The sequence below is a fragment of the Amblyomma mixtum genome, chromosome 5, assembly GCF_055824585.1.
Source record: "Amblyomma mixtum isolate Tamu chromosome 5, ASM5582458v1, whole genome shotgun sequence".
In the NCBI taxonomy this organism is placed as follows: domain Eukaryota; kingdom Metazoa; phylum Arthropoda; class Arachnida; order Ixodida; family Ixodidae; genus Amblyomma; species Amblyomma mixtum.
Genome location: NC_143016.1, coordinates 197,461,717 through 197,476,641, shown reverse-complemented (window position 1 = coordinate 197,476,641; position 14,925 = coordinate 197,461,717). Strand labels below are relative to the sequence as shown.

The 14,925-nt window shown below is 48.0% G+C and overlaps 1 protein-coding gene across 5 annotated transcripts in view; it reads left to right on the top strand.

Annotated features, from left to right (window-relative positions):
* Positions 1 to 1,918: 1,918 nt before the first annotated feature.
* LOC149345374 (alkaline phosphatase-like) overlaps positions 1,919 to 14,925 on the top strand; it is a 244,372-nt gene continuing 231,365 nt past the window's right edge. For 2 of the 5 annotated variants that reach the window (XM_089546606.1, XM_089546603.1), the window contains exon 1: positions 1,919 to 2,304. In XM_089546606.1, coding sequence (XP_089402732.1) covers positions 2,217 to 2,304 — 88 coding nt within the window. In that variant the 5' untranslated portion in view covers positions 1,919 to 2,216. The remainder of the gene's footprint in view (positions 2,305 to 14,925) is intronic. The other 3 variants (XM_089546601.1, XM_089546602.1, XM_089546604.1) reach the window with 2 other exon arrangements.

The window sequence follows — 14,925 nt, the reverse complement described above, 5'->3', positions numbered from 1 at the left end:
GAATCTGTTGGATATTCTGATGTTCATTGGAATCATCATATACATTGGAATTGTTGACCTGCCATGACTGTATCTCTACTGAAATACCAGAATAAGCTATTCTGGCCCTCTGCCATCAAAAATCATTTCTCAAAATTGGTTTTTTGCTTTGTTTGTTTGTTTGTTTTTTTTGCACATAACGGACCCGGATAATTCAGTGGCGGCAGCTTCTATTGGCAAGACTTGAAAAGTGTCCTGGCTTTTGAACCACATCGATAAAACTTATTTCATCGATCCTGATGTTTTAGAGCTTGCCTAAAATGCCAAATTTTATCAGCTGGCTTTCAGGGAGCAGCTCATTCAAGAAATCTTCGGGTATGATGAGGGAAAAGAAGTCCACGCCCCCAATCCTCCCATAGAATCCATTCAACAAGAACCGAAAGGAATGAAAAAAAGAAGAAACTGCAAGCTAGGCTATCAGAGAACAAGCGAGGAACAAAGATAAAACCTTATGTGAAGCACTTGTCAGTCTACCTCTGCTTCACATCTTCACCCCTGATTGCTCTTCACAGTGGCACCACAGTCATGACCCCCGACTTGACAAGCCATGGAAAGTGCAGTAAATTTTTCACAGAGCTGAAACTGTGAATAATGACAGCTATAAACATGTGCAACAGTTTGTATATTCCAGTTTTCCTCTAATCAAGTTCGGGCTTAGTGCAGCCGGTAATTTTTGTTTTTGCTATATACTTTTTTTGTCTTTTTAGCGAATTTCACAAATAAATGTTCATTTACTTTTGCACAAACAACTCTTCTGTTTGTATCATTCAGAAGTGTAACTAATAAGCTACAATTTCATGCATTGCAATATGTGCTGGCTGTATTAGTTGTTGTGAAAAAATTTTTTATTTCAGTACACTCCAAATTGTGCATTTTTCCGCGGTAGCGAAAGAGTTAATACGCAAATGCAAAACATGCAATTTAGCTGAAAAAATTGAAATCACCATTCAATTGTTCTCTTAAAAGAATTCCTCTAAGCGGCGCATCTTCATAAAAAAAATCTGGATGCTCATCTGACTTCCTGTCCTTTTTGGGCAACACTCATTAAAAACATAACTACAAGAGCATCGCGCAAGCTTGCTTGGCTATATCCAATGAAATCTTCGTAGCGCACCCACTGCTACCCGCTAGCTGACAAAATTTTAAATTTTTACGCCCTCAACTAGGGCATATGCATCTGCAGTGAGGTATAGCTAGTTCCTCAAAGCAGTTCAGAACCGTGCCACACGCTTCATATTTCACAAGTTTAACCGCCATTAAAGCGCCAAAAACATCAAGTATCACCCTCAAATTTAGAGTCGCAAATGATATCGCACTTCTTTGCTTACGGCAGCAACTAATATACAGTCATCATTCATCATTCCTTAAAATAACGATTCGCGGTTACAATAACTGCTTCTTAAAATAACAAAATATAGGATTTCAACGCGTAGTCGGTCGTGCACGCGTTTCGAATTCCTCCGCATTGCCATGTGCATGAAGTGGTATAATGCTCTTTCAGAGCGCGCTGCTAACATATGCGACCCATTAATATTTAAAAACGGATTTGTCATCTTCTTGCAGTCATAATATCTCATTGCATAATGCGTTGACCTTTTTTTTTGTCCGTGCATTGCCTCTAAGTATTGCATTATTTTTATTAATATAACAGTTTGTGTTGCAGAAAATTTTAATTGCTTGCGGTGCAGAATGTATATTACTGTTTACTTTAGTCTTTTATACCTTGCGCCATTTATTTTCTTTAAATTGCCCTAACTCCATCCCCCTCAAACAATGTTCCCAGTGGAGAACCCGCGAGGTACTCGGATAAGCGAGATAGCGCCATTACGCCACGCCTGTGCGGAGATACGACGCTGTGGTGACGACGTCGTCTGTGTGCCGACAGACCAGCGGATTCCCGCAGAGCTGCCACTTGGGGGCTGACGTGACCGCGTTCCTAAAGGCTGACCCCCGTCCGGCGCGGGCTCGTCGCCAAGCTGGCGGACGTCACGTGCGTTCGCGGAAACTAGCCGCCCGATTTGGCCGCCGTGGGCGGTGGCCGAGCGTCGCGCTTTCGCCGGAGGAGACACCCACGTGGCTGCAGCGGCCGCACATTGTTCTTGTGCGGCGGAGGTCAGGCGCCACGCCGCAAGGAAGTGAACGGTGCCAAGGCTTTATCGAAAAGGTGCGCTCATAAAATGGACGTCGCAGTCTGCTCGGCGTTTGCCTGGCTGGTCACCCTGGCAGCTGCAGCCGTCTTCCCGGTTCCAGACGGGCATCAAGAAGGTGGGCGGTTGTCTCCGTGGCAATTTTCAGAAGCCTGTGATGTGAATCTCGCACGCGAAAAGGAGTATGTGCGCAACCTTCGGAACAGACAGCACACAGCTAGAAAAATATAGAGTCAAGCGCATTGTGTCTAGTGGTGCATTTCTGATGTTGTCTGTTCCGAACTGCGCGCAATCCTATGTCATTACACCAAGGGGGGGAGGGGGGGAGGTCAACTAGCCCTCTTTAAAGCATTGCTGAAAATGCGTGGTTGCCTGCGGCGGCCGGCGGAAGAAAACTTTGTCTGATCGTGCAGGCCTAGAAGAGCGAGAGACGGACATATTTGGAGAGCGATATATTCGTATCACCCGCGGCTGGCTTAGTCTAGATTTGGTTAATGAGGTTTAACGCTCCAAAGTGACTCTGACTATAAGGAACGCGCACTGACATCGCATAGTACATAGGCCTCTAGCATTTTGCTTCCATCGAAATGCGACCGCCGCGGCCGGGATCGAACCCGCGCCGTTCGGGTCAGCAGCCCAGCACCGTAACCACTGAGCCACCGCGGCGGACCGCGGCTGGCGTTTCCAGAAAGGCGGCCGCACTGCTGCTACCGACATGATTGCTAAGCGGGAATGTGTGTGTCGCAATTTCCGAACTAGATCCCGCATCTGTTGCATACGCCCGCAGTGCGCGCTTGCTACTGGCTCAGAAATACAATTCCTCATTTCCCGCTCGTAGGAGCTTGTGTCTTTCTTGGGGGGAGCGATTATTTTCGGTTGCGGAAAAGAAAAGCGCTAGAATTACTGACAAAACAGTTATCGTTCTTTTCTTCAATTGGGTTAACTTTATTTTGAGAGCAAACGTCAGGAAAGCAGGTTAATTGAGCTCCTTTTTGAGTCCGGAATGTACAGCAGCAATAAGTTGCTTTGACGGGTTGTGACCGGGCTACGCGCATACCTCATCTCTTTTCTAGGGAGACCATATTCCCCGAATGGAGGTGGGGCCAGTGACCAAGCTAGAGGCTTTTAGCAAGGATTACGCGAGAAACCTTGCATCTCAAAAGAAAACTTACTTAAACGCTTAAGAAGAGCACGTGTCCCTCGCAGCATCATTCAAATGTATCAGGCTTCTTTAACCGAAGCTGTTATGGCTGGTTGAAGACGTTACTTTCAAAGCGTTTTGCCGCATTTCATTTGTAACGCCTCACAGAAAGTTTGGAACTTTCAAATCAAACAAAAAAATATCTCTGCCTACGAGAATGCATGAGTGCACGTTGCTCACCAACAAAAACGATATTGCTGAGAAGTTCAATTCATATTTTCACAGTGGGTTTTCCCAATCTACGAATAATTTTACAACTTGTGATTCTTGTTCCCAGCCTGCACAGGACCTTGTATCAGAGCCTGGTGATTTTGCAATGCTCTTGAGTCTTAAAATAAAAGCAACTCCTGGGCCTGAAGAAATACCTCACTTTTACATCGCTGTATCGAGATGGTTTCACACTTTCTTGCCATCGTTTTTCGTACCTCTCTTTCATCTTCAATTGTACCACCCGACTGAAGGGTGGCCGGTGTCGCTCCCATACACAAAACAGGTGATGCCACATTTCTTAATAATTACCGTCCCATATCATTGACCTTCTCATGCTGCAAACTCCTTGAAAGTATGATAGGCAAGTACATTAAAACACTTCTTGATGGCAACAATGGGTTTTCCAACCTGGATTTCGCAATGCCTTTTTCTATGGTCACTCAACTCACATCCGTAATTCACAGTTTTGCTCAGGTTCTTAATTACTGCGGCCAAATAGATGTAATATTCCCAGATTTTAAAAAGCTTCGTATTTAGTTCCGCATAGTAGTGTTATCGATAAGCTTTAAACTATTGGTCTTCCATCTTTTATGGTTAAGGGAGTTTGTGCTTATTTATCTAACCGATTTCTATATGTTAGTATCGATCGTCACTGTTCTGACAAGCTTCCAGTCACTTCAGGTGTTCCACATTGCAGTGTCCTTAATGATTAATGACATCACCGACATCATCACTCATCCTGTTCCAATTGGGTTGTTTGCCGACGTTTGTGTTTTGTTTAATGAAATCAAAGTTACAAGGTATAAGATTAGTTTATAACCTACATAATATTAGTGAAGGGTGTCTTAAATGAGTAATGAAACAAATGCTGACATGACAGTATTTATGCGGGTCACTAATAGTGATTTTGTGATTTTGTGGGTTTAACGTCCCAAAGCGACTAAGGCTATGAGAGACGCCGTAGTGAAGGGCTCCGGAAATTTCGACCAGCTGGGGTTCTTTAACGTGCACTGACATCGCACAGTACACGGGCCTCTAGAATTTCTCCTCTAAAGAAATTCTAGCCGCCGCGGCCGGGATCCAACCTGCGTCTTTTGGGTCAGCAGCCGAGCACCATAGCCACTGAGACACCGCGGCGGCGCGGGTCACTAATATAAGAAACAATCATCCTTTTTATAAAATGTTTCCTCCTGGGACCCTTCAGAAGTCAAAGGCATGGGGCTGAAATTATCCCCATGCCAAAAATTTATTCGGTTTACGCAGCTGGCGTGATAGCAGGATTCTAACAGCTAGCTGCTGCAACGGTATAAAAACGCAGCCGCGCTGAGCCAGAGCAGCACACGGGTAGCAGACGAGACATCACGCCAGAGAGACGCCCTCCCGAGGCGCCGCCCTATTTCTTTGTACTAGCCCGTTGTGTTTTCGGCTCTTGTGCCGATTATGTAATGCCCCTGCACATACTGTACATAAACGTCCGTTGACCCACCGTCGCCCCGACCGTTTCTTCGCTCAGCTCGGCGCAACAGCGGCAGCAGACTGAGATGCTCCAGTGCCAGCAGTGAGAAAGGGTGGAATGCCCAGTTTTAACAGTGGTGGCAGTGGTTGGAGGCCCGTACGTAACAGCGGATGGCAGCTTCGGGATCGACCGGCGTCAGCTAACGCGGCGTGGTGAGTGCCTGATGTTCGGATAAGGTGGCCACATCATCGAACGATGCAATTACAGAGATCTCGCCCCTTGAGATTGGAGCGGAGTTATCGGAAAGTGTATCCCCTAGCGTGTCAAAAGCCCGAGAAGTTGCAGAGCATGACAGAGAGGATGTCCGTCGGGACATTTATGAAAACGCCATGACAACATTTATGATGACGCAAGCGAAGTCAAAGAGGATGACGACATACCGTGTTGTGCATCGCATTAAACAGAAATGCAGAAATATGAGACTTTCGATCAACGGAAGCGGACGCATATAGAGTTTACGGACGCTGAGTTGCACGTTATTGTTTACGGCGAGAAATGCAAAACGAGTGTGGTGCTTTCATACCGCTGTGAGCTTAGTCACATTCCAGAAAGGAGCTGCAGTAGCGGGAACACCGGAACTGAATGGAAGGCCGACCGTCATCCGCAATCGGCTGAAGCCCATCAGGAGCATGACGAGAGCTGCGTGCCAGAGCTCATGTCAGGAGAGAACAGTGGTTCGTCTGCGTCTAAAGAAGCTAGGGTGTTGGACTACAGTTGAGTACAGAACCCTCCAGATGAAATGGGGGCTGTAGACAGCATTCCACCCGGGAAATATGAGGACAAATGTGCACTGAGGGTCACTGAGGAGGAAGAGCGCAGATTTGAGGACTTTAGTAAAGGCATCAAAGGCAGATCTGATCTAGGTAGCACATGTGAATCGGCTGGCAATCAGAATGATATTGTCAGAAAACAGGCACTTAGGTGACCTAGGCTGCGGAAGCAGCATGTGCTTCCGATGAAGGAGCAGCTAGAGCAACAGTATTGCCATCGGAGAAAAAACCAGTCACACAAGACGACGGACAAGAAGAGTGTACACACCACAACGACTGGACTAACAACTGAAGTTTATTGGAAAATACATGGTCCGAGCAAGGCCAGCAGAGCATGCGCAACAGCACCATCACTAATCACTGCGCAAAAGAGACAAAGACAAGAAATCTAAACTATCGTGGACGACCTAAAAAAGCAAATTCTTTTTCAAGTAGGCGCACCGAAGTTGTGCTTATACAATCAGAGCCTAACAAACCGATATGATATGCCTCCAGTATTTCCCGCTCCTGTTTTCCCTTGCCTCTACCAAGAATGGTGGCATTGCTAAACAAAGGATAACAGCCACATTCATTGCAATGGCGAGGCAAGTTTGCACCGCCACCGGACCCCAGGGAGGAGTGATGCTCACGAAGCCGGTCATTAATACACCGGCCAGTTTGGCCGATGTAAACTCTCTCGCATGTGAGGGGGAACTTGTACACCACCTGTGCGACACATGTCGTGAAGCGATTCTCATGCTGCGTTGTGCAAACGTGGTTCCTTTCCCTGCCTCGAGAAATGCGCGAACACAGTCCCGACAGCTTGCAAGGAGCAGAGAACACCATGCTCACTCCCTGCTTGGCCGCCACTTTTTTCAAGTTGTGGCTCACTTTGTGCACCGCCGTTTGGCAGGCCAGGCAACGGAAGCGTTCTGGAATCAGCTGAGGGTGCATCTGCCAAAAAAAGAACGGGCAAAGGAAAACAGAGCCTCAGTTGTATACCTGGAAGGTGCGACAGTGCCCAAGGATGTTGATGACCTGCTGAAAAATGGCCCTAAGTACAGCCTCACACCAAGCTTAAGGAGCCATGAGCTGCTAGCCACCGTACATCGGCTGGCTGATAAAGCACACAAGGATGAGAAACAGCGCTGTTTGTCTGAAGGGGTGGACGTTCTTTTGAAGGTTGATGGCAAGCAGTTAGTGCAGAGCAAACGAGCGCTAAACCGAGTTGTCGACCACTTCATCGAAAATGACCTGACCCTCCTCCAAGCGGACAAGGAAGGTGGCTTCGTGGTCCTCCCGACAAAGTCTTTTGGAGAGAAGGCATTGGCTGCTGTGTCGAAGAACTTCGTGCCTACTAGTCGGAAGCCCTCAAGGATAAAGACCGCCGCCATGAAGCTCCTGAAAGAAAACAACTTGGAGAAACTTTCGAATGGTGTCGTGAAAAGCAAGGGTGACCGCCTGCAAGTGTTCTTTTCAGCTAAAACACACAAGGTGGGTTGCCCTCTGAGAGCCATCGTTACGGAGACTGGTTCATGGCAGAAGGTAGTGAGCCAATTTCTTCAGCAGCAGTTGACGGCCCTTCCTGTACAGGACCCTTATAGCGTGGCCAGCTCGGCTGCGGTTGTTGACGCACTTAATCTCGGCATCCCCGGTGCCACCACGGCTTTTTCGGTTGACATTGAGGACCTCTTCTACAGCATTCCCCACGATGAACTCTTTGCAGCCGTGCGTGATCTTATTGATTATTGCAGTCCTGTGAACTTTCAGAACGCATGTGGCATGCCGGTTGATTCTTTTTTGGAGTTGTTATCTTTTTACCTGTCATCTACTGTTGTTGAATTCAAAGGTTCCTTGTTCCTTCAGAAAAATGGAATATGTATTGGTTCTAGCGTTGCCCCAGTGCTTTCCCAGATATTTTTAGCAAAATTTGACAGAACACTTCAAAACTTACTTCATGACAAGCGTGTGTGCAAAGTTTTTAGGTATGTGGACGATTTTTTAGTATTTTTAGACCTTTCACCTAATGACACTCTGCCCGAAGCAGTAGACGATGTTTTGACTGCTTTTAAAGCTTCTTCACGCACTCTTAATTTTACTCATGAACTCCCTAGCAATCATTCTATCAGGTTCCTAGAACTGCAACTAACATTCCTTGACGATGGCCATTTATGCTGGATGTTTTCGCCTAGAAGCAAGAAAGCTTTGTTACCTTTCGGTTCTGCGCACTCTAAGATTGTAAAGAGAGGGATTGCGATGAACTGTTTCCGCAATGCACTGGGAAAAAGCTGTCACCATACCATCAAAACCAGCCTTGACAATCAATGCAAAGGTTTGGAAGCCGCGGGGTTCCCTAAACCCCTTTTGAAGGCAGTGGCTGAATCGCTGCTTCAGAACCTCAAGAAAGGACACACGAAGAGGACTGACGTTGGGCCAACTGAACGAAAGAAGTTCGAGGTCATGCCGTACGTGCACAAAGTGAGCCACAACTTGAAAAAAGTGGCGGCCAAGCAGGGAGTGAGCATGGTGTTCTCTGCTCCTTGCAAGCTGTCGGGACTGTGTTCGCGCATTTCTCGAGGCAGGGAGAGGAACCACGTTTGCACAACGCAGCATGAGAATCGCTTCACGACATGTGTCGCACAGGTGGTGTACAAGTTCCCCCTCACATGCGAGAGAGTTTACATCGGCCAAACTGGCCGGTGTATTAATGACCGGCTTCGTGAGCATCACTCCTCCCTGGGGTCCGGTGGCGGTGCAAACTTGCCTCGCCATTGCAATGAATGTGGCTGTTATCCTTTGTTTAGCAATGCCACCATTCTTGGTAGAGGCAAGGGAAAACAGGAGCGGGAAATACTGGAGGCATATCATATCGGTTTGTTAGGCTCTGATTGTATAAGCACAACTTCGGTGCGCCTACTTGAAAAAGAATTTGCTTTTTTAGGTCGTCCACGATAGTTTAGATTTCTTGTCTTTGTCTCTTTTGCGCAGTGATTAGTGATGGTGCTGTTGCGCATGCTCTGCTGGCCTTGCTCGGACCATGTATTTTCCAATAAACTTCAGTTGTTAGTCCAGTCGTTGTGGTGTGTACACTCTTCTTGTCCGTCGTCTTGTGTGACTGGTTTTTTCTCCGTTTACAATGTACCAACTGGCCCGCATTTCAACCCTTCAGTATTGCCATCGAAACATGAAAGAGTGGTGGCGGCGAAGAGAGAGAAGGGAAAGCGCGCGAAAGCGGGTTTGCACCGTCGGAAGCATCAGCGTCACCGGCAAAACGACTGCCGCAAAGTCAGTCACGTTGTCAGCCCTGAAACTAGCGTCAGAATTGGAGCTAAAGAAATGCTTCAGGCGTCGCTATCGCGCAAAGCGAAGCGCATAAGTGAGTCAAGGCCAAAGGTTCTGGGCAATAGGATAAACTGCAAAAAGAAATCGTACACGCATTGCCGCGGGAAAGAGTATCAATGGAGGAAACCGAGATACAATAGAGCACTGCCCGGGAGGCGGAAACTAAGGAGCGGGACAAGGGTGAATCTTGCCACCAGTAGACAGAGAACATGACGCGTAAAAGCGCGTACTCTCATGCAGGCTCTCGTTTTCCGCTGCAGTCACGGGAGAAGCCACTGTCCCACAGAAAGCGGCACGCGCGCGCAGAGAAAACGTGTGTGTGGCTCATGCAGCGCAAGATTGTACGGGGCCGTAGTGACAGAGGCAAGAAGATAACTTGCAAGAAGAAACAGTCTACGCGCTTGGCCAACCATTGATATCGGGATGGAAAGCCGCGAGTCGAGATAAGGCTATTTCGTGGGCGTAAAATCAAAAGGCCGTATAGCTGAGAACCTCACACCGAGCTAAAAGGAAGGGTGCGCAAGGAATTAAACACTTCTGAAAGGTGTCACTTGCCAGCACGAACGACGAAAAAGAAAGGACGGTCCCGCCCAAAGCGTTTCGCACTCTAAATGGAAAGTTGCGGCTGGCGAGCGAAGCTTAAGGTAAGGGACAAGTCGTCACTAAAAGAAAGCAACTCGTTCTCGTCTTGTTCCTCCCGCAGAAGCTGGAAGGACAAGTACAGAGACAGACAAAAGCGCAGCCTCAGTGAAAGAGGCAGAGACATTAGCTTTCCACTATAGCGAGCAATATTTAATTCGGCAGAAGCCTCTTAAAGGCCTACTTGACCGAAAGCTTACTTCGGCTAATTTTGCGCTCGATATAGTGTGTATGTTGTGAACAATTTTTATTTTTATTATTAGGGCTGTGAAGCGTCTAGTATTTTATAGAAGCGTTCAAAAACCTCTGGAGCAGACGACGTAATCCCCAGCGGTGTGAAGGACAACTAACAAACCTGACCGGAAATGACGCACTATTGAGACACCGGCATCGCCGGCTCGCCAGTTTCAGGCGTTCTGAAGTAAGTGAGCGCCCCTTGTGAACCCTTCTTCTGGCGCGTTTCTGGCTGTTTTCACCGCGAAGCTCGATGGTCTCCGAGAAAAATTAACTGCTGGCATCACGTGGATGAAGTCTGTGGCCACGGAAAGGGATACGAGGAATGCGGAAAGCACCATGTGTACCTCTCGGCCACTGCCCTCCAAACCTGATCTTGAAAGCTGGTGTCAACTGTCTGGAGCTCAGGTGTTAACGTGAATTCACCTCTCTTCTTCAAAAACTATTATGGTGGGTGACTGACGCTTATCTCTCGCGCAAACCCCTTTCGTAGGTTGGGCTTTGTCAATAGACCTCTACCGGTCTACATCATGCATCAGAACACGTACGTGTTTCTGGCTCGATCCGCAAAGCATGCCAGGAACCGAGACGGTTCCAATTTGGGAGAAGAAAGGCTTCGAGGCGTCTCTAATTGGGAGAAGGAAGAGGACGGGGATCACTCACCACAAGCTAGCTTAGCCGGTTCAGAAGCTAAAGTGGACGGCTTTACTCATCGAGCAACGACCTTTTGACGTCACGTGGTTTACACCGGGCCGAAGTCTAAGGAGAGGTCTGCTTTGTCTGAAAAGGAATCAACATGTACGCGTTTATTGCAAATACAGCTCTCTGCCCAATGCACAATAATGCCGTCGTGCACCGAGTGTATCTGCTGCCTCAAAGATTTGCAGGTTGGGCTGAACAAATGAGCGTTATTCAAAACGTCGAATTTCTTACTGCCTCACGCCGTTCATACTTGAGATCAATTACAAGAAGTTTCAGCATTACCATTCGAGGCGCGTGTCCAAGACCTCAGAGACCTGAACGCATGCTATTTGAATTATAATATTTCCGAACGACGAGAACACGTAAACTTGATTATATGTTGTGCATTATTACAATTACATTATACACAGGGAAGAGTAGACAGGTCCGCGCTCGTCCTGTCTACTCTTCCCTGTGTATCGTCCTTTGCGTGGTTTTCGTTCTTAGTTCATTATTACATTATTACGCAGCAACCACGTCGTTCTGTCCAGATGTGTGGTTTGAAAAGATTAGAAAAACTTTTCTGTCCCTGCAGTAAACGGGTTTTCAGTGATTCTAGATAAATGCAGTAATGAACGCAGCGCATAACGCGCTACCGGTACCAGCGCTTTGCACGAGCCGCAACGAGCAGACGCTCTGAACCTGTACGGACTAGTCTCAAACATACGTCACTTCCGGCGGGCGGCAATGGCGGCCGTTTTTCCAGTTTCGGTATTGAAAACTCTCATTTTTGCGTGCCGTTTGCACCTTATCTGTTTGAAACAGGAACTTAGTGTTTTGTGGGTAGCATAATACGGGGCTATACTGTGAAGAAACAACCTTTTTACGGTTTGCAAATTTTCGGTCATGTAGGCCTTTAAGCACCAACTTAGACGTACTGTGCTGTGCGCTCTAGGCAAGGCTGTCTTCTACCTCCTTTTCAATGACATTTTCTCACTTCGCGAACAGTTGTGAAGTTCGCACGTAGATCGAGGCAAAATTGGTACCATCATTTGTGGGCTGAGCTGAATGTTTTACTACTTTAGTGATCTGAAAAGACCATTTTTTTTTTTGCACGCATGCATGCGTTTGACTATTTGTTCAAGTTCTGATTTTAAGAGCTTTTGCATCCGACGTGTGTGTCTTGTTGAAGAGGGAGCGAAAATGGGACAGGACTATTGTAAGCGCAATTATTATGACCTTGAAGTCTGGCGTTTTGACGGGTGACAGAGGGCACTTGATCGTGTTGTGTGTTTCCTGTTGTCGGTCGGTTCTTGGCAAGATGTAGAATGATCAATGTCCGGAGCTGAGAAGCAACTCTTCAGAAGGACCGAACGAACCTGGTCCGGACACCTGGGCGACAAGGCGGCGGAGCAGTGATCCTGGATTCATGAGGAGGACCTGTTCACGGAAAGGACCTCGGCACCACCTGTGGCTGAACCCTGGATGGGAACTTGGAGGAGCCTGGTGTACGAGCGCGCCCCGCACCTGAGCTATGCGGAAGCAGCTCGTCTTCGTGCCACATTGTCTGACGGCGGGGGCCCTGTTGTGCGCGAGCACGCATTCCGTTGGCCTATGTGGAAACCAGCGCGGAGAGCACGCCATTGCGCTAAGCAAGCCCAGACTCTCGGACATGTCGCGGCTTGCAGCATGAGTCATCCTGGCTCGTAATTAAGGAAAATAGCGCACAAACACGTGGAGGGTAATAAAGGAAACAACCGGACCAACACTAACTCACAACACAGTTGTGATTTAGCGCTGGTCCTGTTGTTTCTCTTCTTCCCGACCTCGTGTTTTTGCGCTATTTTCCTCAAGTACGCATAATCAACTCGCCCGTTTCGCCATTGTGCTGAAATCCTGGCTTGCTCGGCGCAGTCCAATCCCCTCCCTTCACTAGCGTCTGCTCGAGACTCAACCGACGCTTCGGTGGCCGTGATTTCCAGGCTGCAAACTTTCAACGGCCGAGTTCTCCTCGTCAATTCGTCCAATTCAAACGGTGGCCAGTAACGTGACCTGATTGGAGGGTTCAAACGGCTGGCTGCTACCACCGTCACCGGAGGCTATGAAAACGGAGCCGCGCTGAGCCAGAGCAGCAGACGAGGCATCACGCCACAGAGACGCTCTCCCGGGCCATCGCCCTACTTTTTGTGCTAGCTCGTTGTGCTGTCGGCACTTCTTCGATTATGCAGTGCCCTTGTACATATTGCACATAAACGTCCGTTGACCCACCTTTGCCCCGACCGTGTCTTCACTCAGTTCTGCGCAACAGCGGGAGCAGGCTGGGATGCACCAGTTCCAACTGTGAGAAAGGGTGGGATGCCCAGGCTTAACACCCTCTCTCAGCACTGTCTCCTACTCACTTACTTTTCGTTTGTTTCCTGGCGGCGAACCTTAACTTTGTGTGGCCAACTACCCTTAGTTGAGTCATATTTGGTTATAATTGGGTTTACGCCTGGCGTCGGCAAGGCTTGCTTGCAAGTTGCGGTGCCGTCCCCTCGATGGGCTCTGGTGGCTGGCACAGCGGCCGCATCTACACACTTCTTATAGCTCCCCCACTTTCCAAACGTGGCAGCTGTCTGAAATTAGGGCGGAACGAAGCAACAGACGTTTTCCCAAGAAAGAATGCAACATTCGCTAAATTCCATCTCATAATCTGTCAAGTATACAAAAACTAGCTAAAACCCTATCTCCATTCCTTGTGTCGAAATGGTTAACAGATGCCTTGGGCACTGGCTACAAGGTATCCAAATAGGCAGCCGCGATTTCTTATGGAACTTTGAGAAAACGTACAAGCCACCAAACTGGCAAACGTAGTGTCTATTGGAGACATCTCTGTCTCCATCACAGCACACCAATCCCTCAACGCTGTTCATGATGGCATGTCAGAAAATTATTTCATACATCTCAAAGAAAGAAATGCTGGAAGGGCTTTCCGACCAAAGTGTCGCAGATGTGTAGCGAATCAGAATCTGCAATTAAAAAAGAAATGCGAAACACTTAGCCTTCACATTCGACACGAGCACGTGACCTTAATCCATCAAAGTCGGATTCCTTAAAGTAAATTTCAGACACTACGTCCCTAGTCCCCAATATGCATCAATTACCATAGGTTTGGACACGGCTCACAGAACTGCCACGCCCTAACAACTTTCGCGCAATGCGCTTCGAAGGCCACACTTGTACGGAATGTGGCGCATCCCTAAGCTGCGCAAACAACAGAGACCACGCTACATACTCTAGGGCGGGTCCATCCTGGAAGAACGACAACGAAGTAATCGCCATAAAGATAAAGAAAAACACCTCATTTAAAGAAGCGAGAATGCGGTTACTGCTTAGAAGCAGATTCTCCTTCACCGCAAAACCCAATTTCGCTAATGTTGTGCGCAGGAGCGATGCACCACACAGCAGTCCGTCACCTACCAAAGCCACTTTCACCCAGCCTATGGCACGGCCATCCACGCCTCAGGCCGGGAGAGCGAAGGTATCCCTGCCATCGCCAAAGCAGGGAGCGCCGGTCCATGGGCCGGCATCCCGCAGGACTTCCGCGGTCGGGGGAGGTCTGAAACCCACACACCCGCGGCTTCTCCGCGGTCCTCTAGCTCCACTAGCGAGGTGATGGATGTAACTCCCGGTCCGGCCGCTTTCCTGCGGCGGAACAGCTCTCTCGAGCGGAACAAAGAGCCTCGATAACGAGCCAAGAATAGAAGTAAACCCCTTCATTTCCATCCAAAACATAAACATAGCTTTTCTAGTTCAATAGAACTGCAGAAGACTGCAAAATAATTATATAGTGTTGCGTTTAACATAATTTCTTCAGAAAGCCAATCTTAGCCCGAACACGTGAAAAATATAAAACTTTTCGACGCGATCGCGAGCAGGCAAACATAATCTTGGGAGGCGTCGCAATTTCCGTACAAAGCGGTCTCCCCGCTCAAGAAATCAGACTAAAAACAGAACTTGAGGTCATTGTGGTCAGCATCGTCAATTACGAAACAATAACAATCTGTTCTGTATATGTTCCTCTACAATTCACATTAACAGTCCGAGATAGGGCATACTTGATCGATAAACTCCCAGAGCCATATCTGGTACTTCGGGATTTTAACGCTCACTGCCCTTTTTGGGGAA